The following is an 11,791-nucleotide window of genomic DNA, read 5'->3' on the forward strand; positions in this document are numbered from 1 at the left end:
TTCTTCACTCTGTCTGTTATTTCTGTACTGCTACTGCTGGGCTACTGGAGATGGGAGCAATAAGATCCTAGAAACATGAATTTTCAAGGTTGGAAAAGATTGACTGTGAGATCATGTCTACTCTCATCAGTGAAAATGGCGGTTCAGAGAAGTATGTGACATGCCTTAGGTAGACAGATGAGCTAGACGAGATTTCTGTAATATGCCTATCTCTACAAATTCTGAATCTGAGCTATTTTTCCACTATGTATCCAAGGTCAAGTAAATGATCTGTTGACGATTGAATTTACTTTACAACCTGGTAAAGGGAAAGTCACTACCCTTCAACACCATCTCATTTGTGTGTGTACGTGTGTACGTGCATGCACGAGTAGCTTTATTACTTTCAGAATCGATCCTACTAGCATAGCTTAGCTCTAGGAACAGTTGCCTACCCCATGATAGTTATAATAATGTTGGAAAGGACATGAAAGAAAATAAGAAGGGAAATAGAAAAGCAACAGGAGAGGAAAGTTCTAGAGATGGGGATGCTCCCGTGTATTTAAGGTATTTGTGCTGCACTGCTTCTAGACAAGCTAGTCAAAATATCCCAGAGGGTGAGTCTCCTTTAAATAATTCCCCCCTCGCCAAAGATTTTTTAAAAGTATAAACTCACAGGCCACACACCGACACATTCATCTCTTCTTCCAAGATGGTGATTATCCTTGGCACTCTTACTTGCACTTCAAACTTAGGAAGCACTGTTGATTGGAGATAAAGGAAGCTGGTGATTGGTTTTCAACTTCTGGGGAATTGGCATTTCCAGGTTCTCATAACAATTCTCTCACCCTATTTTAGGGCCCTGAAAAGGTAGCCTTCTTCTCCAATATATCCACCTTTCTCTCAAATGGAGACCCTGGTTGAAGGACTAGGATGGATCAATGTAACCTTCATGAATTATGGGAGACTCCACTGGACTAAGAAGGTTTTACATTTTTTTTGAAGATTAAAAATTGCTACAAAAAACGCTATATGACATCCTATTCACAAATCATTGATGGTCCTCATTGGATTAGAAGTAATTGGTTCCACTCCAAGCCTAATCTCACCCATGGGAAATAGAAAGTAATTCCAAAGAAACTCAAATTGTAGGCCCTAGAAGTTTAAATATGAAAAAACTGTTCCATGAGTTTGCATAATCCATACCAAATTCCTCCACGGTGAAGCGGTGCTCTGCCATTTCACCTGATTCCTTCTGTACCACCACCTTATAGGAGCCCTGAAAGGGCTCTGATGAGAGCGGAAAGGTCAACTGCTTGAGGCCACCCTCTACCTTGACATTCTGCCATTGCATGATGCGATTTCCTTTGGGATCCTGTGGACACGGTAATTGTAATTTACAAAAGAGCCCAGAGCATGAGAGACAATAAAGGAAATCTATTGGGACTCCTGTGTTATCCACAAAGAGGTGGGGAGGGGTGGGGAAGGGAGATGACTTGGAACCATCTAGTGTTACATGAGTTTGAAGGCTTCTCCCTTAATGACAAGTTTCTGAAATATTGTAAGAATCTCTCAGATAAGAACATTTTCCCTAAGTTTATTATTTGTGTCTAATTATGGAACGTTTCACGTCGCTTACCTCAATATATACTAGTGGAACCTGAAAGACAAAAGAGAGAGAAAGGAGTTTAGAATTGTTCTCAGATATTCTCAGTTCTGATTTATAAGCAAGACAGCTTTATGCAGAATAACTTTATCTGTAGTAAAACACAGAAAAATTCCAGATTAAGTTTTACAGAACTTTTGATTAATCCATTACAAGCAATTAACAAGTAATGTTAAGTACTAACTGGGTGTGAGCAACAAGTGCATATGTGCCATTCATGAGGAATGGTATTTACTGATATTACTTAAATGCTTATAGTATCCCAGTGAAGAACATTCCTTTGCTATGCTATTTTACAGATTGAGAAATCAACACTAAAGGAATTATAAGTAACCATGTTCAGATCCAAATATTAAGGTGGGTCACAGAATTCTTAGGTAGTTCTAAGAATAAGGACGACTGGGAATAGCTCCTTTACTATCAACGCTTATTCATTTTTAAAACTAGTATTTATTAAGTGCCTAACACGTGCTGTGTATCATTCTAGGTGCTATTAATACAGCAATGCACAAAAGAACAACAGATCTGCTTTCATGGAGCTTACGTTCTAATAGGGATGGATACATGAGAAACACAGTCATATATGAAATATATATTTTTGATATATATAGATATATATTTGAGATTTATATGTTTGACATATATTTGAGATACATATATTTGATATATATATTTGAGATATAGATAGATGGATTTGAGGTAGTGGTAAATGTCAAGAAATAAAAATAAAGCAGGGTTAAGCTGACAGAGTGAAGGACTAGGTGTTTGATTTTAGATAGAGAAGTGTAAGTGGAAACCAGGAGACCAATTTCAAGGCTATTGTAATAGTCTTGTTTAGAGGTGATACCGGTCAGGACAAGGTCGTAGCAATTCATGTGGTAAAACATAGTCTGGATATATTTTAAACTAACATGATTTTCTGATGAAACGGATGTGGGTGAGACGAACGAATATGCCTTAATCCTTTGCCTGAGGAGCTAGAAGAAAAAAGTTGCTTCTTTCCCTCCCATCCCTTTCCCTTCTTCACCCCCTAGCAAAGATGCGTTTGATCAGGATCAGCAGGGACTTGCAAACTCTCTGGCAAGGGAAAGAGAACACTTTTAAGAGGGGAAAAGGAAGTTGGGGGCGGAGGGGCTATAGTCAACAGAGTCCCTGGCTTTTCATTGAAAATTGCCGCTTTCTGAGATAAGAAAATGTGGTTGAGGACTAGATCTAGGAGAGAAAAATTAAGGCTCTCTCCTTCCTTTATAGGAGAGGTTTTGTGTTTAGAAAAAGTTTGAATCTTTGAGAAGTCATTTAAACCTAAGTTTTTTGATGGTTTATTTATTATATAGTGTATCTTTCTAGTTTGGCTAATTGAGAATTTTCTAAAGAGTAAGTTTGTGTGACAACTGACTAAGTATCAGTACCAAGAAAGAATCAGCTACTCTCTTGACCCGGAATACTGTTTTAAATGACGATCTTGCACTATGGCAATGCCAGAAAGTACTATCAGTACCAGATTCTTCCTTTCCCTGGTTCTCCCCCAACACCAAAAACAAACTCTCAGCCTGTTTATATAGATAATAATAATTCTAGATCGATATTAGGACACTTACCAACTCATTCAGGGGGTGAAAATTTTCATCCAACAAGACAACACGAAATTTCACTGAAACAGAAATATTTTTCATGAGCCCCAGAAACCTTAAGCCAGGCCTATAGGCTAGTAAGACAGACTACAAAGGAACCAGGATTCCTTTGACTGGGGAATACACAGGGGAGGAAGATCTTTCTTTTTTGAAGTTGTCCTGACCATAGGCCTTTTTGTACCTGTCTGCTCTGGTTTGTAGATGGGTTTGTCTGTCTGGACAAAGACCAGACTCTCTTCATTTTTAATCAACACTGTGGTCCGCTTCTTGAATTCTTGGGTTGGTCCTTTCACTTGGATAGTGAGGAACATTACCTCCTCATTGGATGGAGATCTTGGGATCTGAAATATAGGAGAGATCCTGAGAACCCGTTCATCTGCCCAGTTTCCTCCTCCGGTCCCTGTCCCACTTCTCGCTGGGGATCTTGTCCCTTTTACTTAATTTCACTCTCTCATTCTCATCAGGGAGATTTGGCATGGACAGGAATTCACAGACAGAATGACTTCTGTCATTTACAAAGGGGAAGACAGAACACAGGATGGAGGCAGTTACATCAGCGAGAGAGGTCATAAATGATACTCACATCTCCTTATAGGTCAGCCAATACAGGTTTTTAAAAAATATTTTTGCTTTATTTATTTATTCATTTTTAAATTTTTATTTTACGTTGGAGTAGAGTTGATTAACAATGTTGTGTTAGTTTTGGGTGTTCAGGTGATTCAGTTATACACATACATGTATCTATTCTTTTTCAAATTCTTTTCCCATTGAGGTTATTACAGGATATTGAGCAGAGTTCCCTGTGCTACACAGTAGGTCCTTGTTGGTTATCTATTTTAAATATAGCAGTGTGTACACGTCAATCCCAAACTCAATCTATCCTCCTCCCCACCCTTCCCCCGACAACCATAAGTTTGTCTCTAAGTCTGTGAGTCTGTTTCTGTTTTGTAAATAAGTTCATTTGTATCAATTTGTTTTTAGATTCTGCATGTAAGCAATATCGTATGATATTTGTCTTTCTCTGTCTGACTTACTTCACTTAGTATGATAATCTCCAGGTCCATCCATATTGCTGCAAATCAGCTAGTACAGTTTTTGTTTTTTCTTTCATAATTGAGATGTTTTATTGGTTGTTTTGAGGATCAGTACACAGACATTTCAATTTGTACACAATTCTTAACATACATACCAAAAATCTAAAAAATCACGTAGTTGTGATTCTTTTCTGAACAGTTATTCCAGTGACTTTCCAGCTTAAAATTTGGAGGCAAATTTTCCTTGACAGGCTATCAAGTACCAATATCTTCAAATATTGATACTTCAAATACTGATATGCTGTTACATCGTAAGTCCCACTAATTCACAATTTAATATCATATACACTACATACCCAATTTGTCAATCGTTCACAGCACATTAACAAAGTTACTAGAAGAACTGGACTACCACGGCCAAAGATGTTACAGAGTGCAGAAAATTCTGCCCAGGAGAGCCGAGATCAAGGGGTGAGTGGTTTGCTTTAGGAAACAATTCTACCAAAAACAACATGGGAAGAGAAGTAATTTAAGGTGTTCAAGGCATGAAATGCACAACTGACTCCAAACTGCCATTTAGTATGCTTTGTATTATAGGATATAAAATATCCCCCCATCTATGGAATGTTAAGCTGGCACCCAAGACAATGCCTGCCATGTTCAATATCCCACTCTTTTCTGGTTGTACCAAAAAATAAACAACCAGCAAATGATTTCACCTCTTAAAAAAAAGCATTTGCACTTAAAAAATGGGATGAGGTAGGATTCCCTCCTTTTTCAAAACGTTTCTAAAGCTACTAAAAAACTTGCATTTACAAAATAGTTGATAAAAATATTCCTCTGTATTGTACAAGAAGGGAGACAGGGACCACTGATAGGACCAAGTGTGTGATATTCATTAGACTTGGCTTCTTTCTCTCCTGCTTCATCAGAGGCTGGGCTCTCCTCGTTTTTAGTTTCTCCGTTTTCTGCAGGTGAGTCTTCTTTAGTCTCTTGGTTAGCCACTTCGGCCTGTTTTCCCTTTGCTCCCCTTTTCCTTTTTGTTTGCAATTTTGTCTGAAGATTTATCCTTTCCTGCCGCTCTTTTGGCTTCGTTTCCACTTTTGCAAGAGCCGGTTTCACTGACAGCCTCGCCAGTCTCCTCTCGGGCTCCTCCTTCGCCGCCCCCTCGGCGGAGCTGACCTTCCTCTTGGCCATGGTGGCGGCGGGGCTGGCGCGTGCCGGGGGTCTGCGAGCCGCGCACGCCGGGAGCCTTCGCGAAGCTGGGCTGCCTGGCCGCTCCCGCTCCTCCCGCCGCCCGAGCTCGCTAATACAGTTTTGTTTTGTTTTGTTTTTAAGCATCTTTATTGGAGTATAATTGCTTTACAATGGTGTGTTAGTTTCTGCTTTATAACAAAGTGAATCAGTTATACGTATACATATGTTCCCATATCTCTTTGATTCACTCATACACTGAACTTTACCAAACTGATGTTATGTGGTAAAAGAGCATGGTAGAAGCATCTCTTAAAGCTATGAGAAAGGAAACTGCAACATATTATTGGCTGTACGCTGTAAGGATTCTATATATGGGCAACTCTGAAGAGCTATTGGATAGTCACTCATGGTAATTTCTACAAGTTCACTCTTAGAAAGAGTGTGGGGTGGTGTGTTCCTGTCAGCCCACTACTGGGGCTTATGTTAAACACTGGCCTAGTTTTCTTTGTTATTATTTTTTCCATTTTAATTTTCAGGAGAACTCATATTTTCCCTTTGTCTAGTGCATACTGCTTTTTTTTTTTTTCTGGCTAATAGAAATTTTCTCTAATCATTAAGTTGATTTTAATATCTCTACAAATATTGGTCTACCAATATTTATATTGGAAATTCATGCATTGCTTCTTAATTTCTACACTTAGTCGCTACATTTAGATTCCTTCCTGAAGTCCATGCCAGCCTCTCAAAGTCTTACCTTGACTGAATTCTGGTTGCCTATGTTCCTGACCAATAGAAACAACTATTTTAAGTCAAACAGCCATACTCACAGTGAAGGAGACACAGTGGAATAAGTCTTTCTCTGTCACCACATCGATAAAGAGGCTTCTGTTCTCTCTGAGGGACTCCAAGGAGGCGCTTACGGTCACCGTCTCATTCAGGTGCCTCAGAAGGAGGCAGCCCTTCTCAGGGGTCCCAGTGTGGAGCAGGGAGGGGACCAGCACCATGTAGTGCCTGGGGATGGGGGAATCCAGTTAGAGGAGAGTGTAGGAGGCGAGGCATTATCATTATCAGCAGCACTATCTTCCGCCGTAATTCTTGTTACTATCGTTAGTTCTATGCCAAGAGAAGACATGTTGATAAGCATGAAATTGATCTCTGCCGTTGGAGGGCATGCATGAGAATTACTCTCCTTTCCATCGTCAGTGCCATGGCAGTGACCATTTTACTTGAAGTGAGCCTTTAAGAGGTTAACATTTGCATGTATACATCACTTTAAGGAACCCAAATATCAATGTGAGCATCTGAATTCAAAGAAAAATATGCTAATTATATATATTTATGCTGTAAATCTATTTTACATTAGGGTTGCTGTAAAAAGCAAGCAAGTTCTCATGTGAAACACTACAGAAACCAATCCACTTACAGAACTTATATATATATATATATAAAATTGTGTTTTTTATATATATATATATATATACACACATATATAACAAGCCTGTAAAAATGGAATGGCAAGTTCTTGCTTTCCACTTTACAGATATGGACTCTGAGGCTTAGAGAGAGTCCTTAGTTTAAAGTCTCAGTGTGTTAAGCAACTAATGAAATCTTAGTGTGTTACCTGACCCTGGATGTTTGCATATTAAATATTTGCCTTTCAACTCAGGGTAGACAAAAACGGTCTACTCAAGAATGGTGCTCTGGAGATTGAATTTGGGGTCCTCATGAACAGAACAGAAACTTTCTCAATACTCTCATATATAATTTTTTTGTTTTGTTTTGCGGTACGCGGGCCTCTCACTGTCGCGGCCTCTCCCGTTGCGGAGCACAGGCTCCGGACGCGCAGGCTCAGCGGCCATGGCTCACGGGCCCAGCCGCCCCGCGGCATGTGGGATCCTCCCGGACCGGGGCACGAACCCGCGTCCCCTGCATCGGCAGGCGGACTCTCAACCACTGCGCCACCAGGGAAGCCCTCTCATATATAATTTCATTGACACTCGAGTTCTCAAACATTTTTGCTCACAGAATTCCTAACTATTTTTAGACACTATGCCCTCCTTACATGTATTCAAGTAAACATCTATTTTTTTATCACAAGTTTAAACAATAGCAAAATATATTATTTTTGATGACATTTTAAATTAAAACTTACATTACTTTTTTGTACATCTCCCATCGAATCTTAAATATCATAGTGATAAGATATCCAGTATGATCTATTTTAAAAATACACCAAAATGTTCTTTTTGTAATGATCAGAAATTTAGCATCTTTCCTCCTTTTCCTCCTTGAACTTGAATTTTCATGCCATTTACCACACAGAAGTTTGTCCTAACATTTCTATGCTTCAAAATATTTTATGGATCACTCTTCCTTCTTTGTTTATATATATATGTGCATATATATATATATATATACACACACACATGCATATGTATATATATACATATATATGAAATATTATATGTGGGTATATAAATTTAACTTTAACTCTTCTTTTAAATTTAATGTGACATTAAAGTTGTAAATGTTAAACATTTTCTTCTGGATTGAATTGTTTTCAGAAGTCTTACTAGTATACAACTGATCGAAACAAAATAAATGTATTACAAATTATGATTCATTTATTATATATAAAATCAAAATACTTTTGAAGTACATCTTTAATGAAAATGATGAGTTGTTCTTATGTATCCATGGATGGATTCCTTATTGCAAGAATTAAATAAGGTCTAACATTAACTCTTTGCTGTTTTTGGTTTGTGTAGATATAAGTGCCATGAAAAATTGTTCACATAAAAGTAAATAAATGACAGATGAAACAATTATATCATTTTTACCAGTTCTTGTAACTCCTTCTGCATTACATGCCAAAGATCACTCAGTGCCCTATTATCAAGAATTGCTTCTAATTATTTATCAGCTGGTATTTCCCTTAGATCTTCCTTCAATTTTGTTGAAACAAAGAATTCGTCACCACAAGATCTGCAAAAGGATTTTTTCTCCTGTCATTAGAGTCCTTTGCTTTCTCAACATCAACATCGGTATTTCAAATTGCTCCTTTATTTGGCACCCTAGAGTTTTTTATACTCCAGGACAGTGTTCCACAGTAACATCCGATTGAGGGAGGTTTGTCTTTCTCTTTTAAAGTGAAAGATAGGAAATTAAGAAAAGGGAGGTAAGAAAGGATAAATAGCATGGTCTCAAGCAGATCAGTATGAATGTGAGGATCTGAAAATTGATTCCTTTAAAAGTATCACTTTCCAATGCCCTTTAGAAAGTCTTTGTATATCCCCAGAGAATTTAGAGATTCAGAGATCCAGAGAGTTGGAGAAAAATGGTTAAGAATAAGTGAAGACTGAATAAACCAGATTTGTAAAATCTCATCATCGGAAGACACCTTAAAGATAAGAAGGTGACAGTTCCGTAGGAAGACAAATGAATGATAAGGAGGATTTGAAATAAAGGAAAGGACTCTTGAAGTTTATGCTCTATGTGAAACTCACGGTATTCCAGAGGCTGAGGCATCTGTAGGCAGGAAGACCAGAAGAAGGAGAGTAAGACTTGGGTGGAGGAGTTTGTTCTTCCCCATGCTGCAGGGAGAAGGGACCAGAGGAGACCAGACTGTATTGTGCCTTTCTCCCTGCAGTTGGTCTGATCCCAAACATTCCTCAGAGCAACTAGGCTTTATGCTGTTCTCTGTGTAAACAGGAAGTTCCACCCACACAAGGTATCTAAACAAAGTAGAGATCTTTGAACAGTCTCTGAAAGGGTCATTGCTCTCAGGGACTTAATTACAGTCAAGGTTAATTCCTGGTGGGCTAAATAGGATTCCTGGAGGGATAAAATCCACATTCCCATTAGTGTTCACTTTCCCTGGGTTTTACCGTAAAGCAGCTAATCGGCTTTTCAACCCCTTCTCTCTCTTACTCCCTCCTTCCCACTTCCCCATGGTGCCTTTTATGGCTCTCCTCACATCTCTTGCATGAATAGCTGGCAGGGGAAGCTATAATTTAAGCAACACAGGACAGGCTCAAAATAGATATTTCACTACAAGTCAGTCTGCCTGCACGTCCCCCATCAGATATGTCTACCTCAAATGTTGAAGCAGTTTCAGAATTTAACAGTCCTCTGTGCAAAAGACATCGGGTTAAAAGAATAGCTTTTTGACCTTGGGGATATTACTGGATTGCAGATAAAGAGCTAGGTTCTGGAAGAATGATAGTAGAAATATTTTCCTGAATTAAGGAAGTGAAAAGATAAAAGGAGAAGTAGCAGGACCTCAGAAACAAGCTTTGACTTCCTGTGCCTAACAAAGATACCAATTGCCTTTACCATCTACTGTACAAACACATTTTGTTACTGCCTTCTAAATGTGCAATTCCCCTTCAGTCTTTAATCATATTAACTATTTTATTCATCCATCCATCTGTCCATCCATTCATCCATTCATTCATCCAACTGTTTGATTGTTTTGTAAGTGTTTATCGAGCATAGTTGGTCTAGGAATCATACAAAATCATGGAGATGGAATGATCAAATATGAAGAAACAGATTGCACATTCTTGCCGGTATAAAAGCAGACAAATAAGCAATAAAAATACAATAGCCAGACATTATTATTGGAGAAGTTCAGGATGCTCTGGGAGCACTGGACAAGGACACAAAATGCAAACCTGGGCCTTGGAAATCTAAGGTAAAGCAAAATGTAAATCAAGTTCTAGAGTGTGGGTGGTGGTTAGCCAGAGGGAAGTAGGCGATGAAAAGTGCACTCTAAGCACATAAGGAGTGACATAAACAAAGGCACAGGAGGTAAAAACCATCATGAAATGTTTGGTAAAATGAGAAGTGTTTGGTATGAAGAAAATGCCTGTACACTTAGAAAAGTGGTGAAGCAAGCTTGCTTCAAATAAAAAAGGAACTTGTTGGTACTACCAGGGTATTTGGGGAGTAATCAGTGAAGTGACTTCCCCAGATTTGTTTCTTGGAAAGAGCACATTTACTGAAATTTGGAAGACTGATTGGAAGGAGGCAATCCAGGAGGCAGGGTAGGAGTTGCACAATTATATGGGTGAGAAATGATGATATTTGGAGCTAGGGCGTTCATAATGAGATTGGATAGAGGTTGACAGATTTATATCATATTTAAGAGATAAAATTATAGTGTACAGTGAATACATGAATGTGATGGGTAAAGGAGAATGTGCTTTTCAGTATTCCTGGTTGGTCACTGAGTGACTTGCATTGCCTTTAACTGGTTGAGTGAAACACAGGAAACAGGGTGGGGAGAGAAGAACAGAGGGCTGACGGCTGGGAAGAGAAAGAGTCTAGTTTTAGAAAGCGCTTGCGGGGTAGTCCAGTGATAATATTCGTAGGGAGTTTAACATTTGCATCTAGAGCTTAAGGCAGTGTGATCTAATAAAAAATATAAGGTGAACCTCCTGTGTAATTTTACATTTTCCAGTAGCCACATTGAAAAACAAAAAGAAACAGATTAAATTAATTTTAATAATATAATTTACTTACCTCAATATTGCCAAAACATTATCATTTCAACATTTAATCAATATAAAAATTGTTAATGAGATACTTTAAATTCTTTTGCCATACTAAGTCTTTGAAGTCTGGTGTGAATTCTACACTTACAACACATATTGATTTAGACTAGCCACATTTCAAAAGCTCAATAGCCCATGTGGCTACTGGTTATCAGATTAGACATAGCAGGTTTAAAGCAATGTTTTTCAAATTATGGGTCACCATCTATAGTGAGTTATAATGTCATGATCAGTGAGTCATGACCAAGAGTTTTAAAAATGTAATAGAATACAATAAAATAGAATACACAGTGTACCAAACAGAATAAGCGAAACTGTTGATTTTGGAAATTTTCGTTTCAGTGTTGTGCAGCAGAAACTTTGGTTGTGTCCTATTACCCCTTCTCCAATTCTGTCTTTAATACTAGAACACCTGAGTTTTCTCTGGGCACAAACTGCCTCACTGAAAACTTTCATTTCCTAGCCTTCTCCTTTAAGGCTGGGCATGGTATATGGCTAAATTCTGGTGATTGGAATGTGAGTGCAAGTGATGTATGCAACTTTCAGTTCATGATTTAAAAAGGAAGGGCTGGGGGCTTCCCTGGTGGCGCAGTGGTTGAGAGTCCGCCTGCCGATGCAGGGGACGCGGGTTCGTGCCCCGGTCCGGGAAGATCCCACGTGCCGCGGAGCGGCTGGGCCCGTGAGCCATGGCCGCTGAGCCTGCGCGTCCGGAGCCTGTGCTCCGCA

The 11,791-nt window shown here is 38.8% G+C and overlaps 1 protein-coding gene and 1 pseudogene across 1 annotated transcript in view; both read right to left on the reverse strand.

Annotated features, from left to right (window-relative positions):
* A2M (alpha-2-macroglobulin) overlaps positions 1-11,791 on the reverse strand; it is a 76,265-nt gene that overhangs the window by 34,753 nt on the left and 29,721 nt on the right. The window contains exons 2-7 of the mRNA XM_028491492.2: positions 6,335-6,518; positions 3,458-3,617; positions 3,244-3,296; positions 1,619-1,639; positions 1,186-1,354; positions 656-740 (exon numbers count right to left, since the gene is read on the reverse strand). Of these exons, the coding sequence (XP_028347293.1) occupies positions 656-740; positions 1,186-1,354; positions 1,619-1,639; positions 3,244-3,296; positions 3,458-3,617; positions 6,335-6,518 (672 nt within the window). The remainder of the gene's footprint in view (positions 1-655; positions 741-1,185; positions 1,355-1,618; positions 1,640-3,243; positions 3,297-3,457; positions 3,618-6,334; positions 6,519-11,791) is intronic.
* Positions 5,123-5,507, reverse strand: LOC102984519 (non-histone chromosomal protein HMG-14-like; annotated as a pseudogene).

This window comes from Physeter macrocephalus, chromosome 6 (genome assembly GCF_002837175.3).
Source record: "Physeter macrocephalus isolate SW-GA chromosome 6, ASM283717v5, whole genome shotgun sequence".
Lineage (NCBI taxonomy): Eukaryota > Metazoa > Chordata > Mammalia > Artiodactyla > Physeteridae > Physeter > Physeter macrocephalus.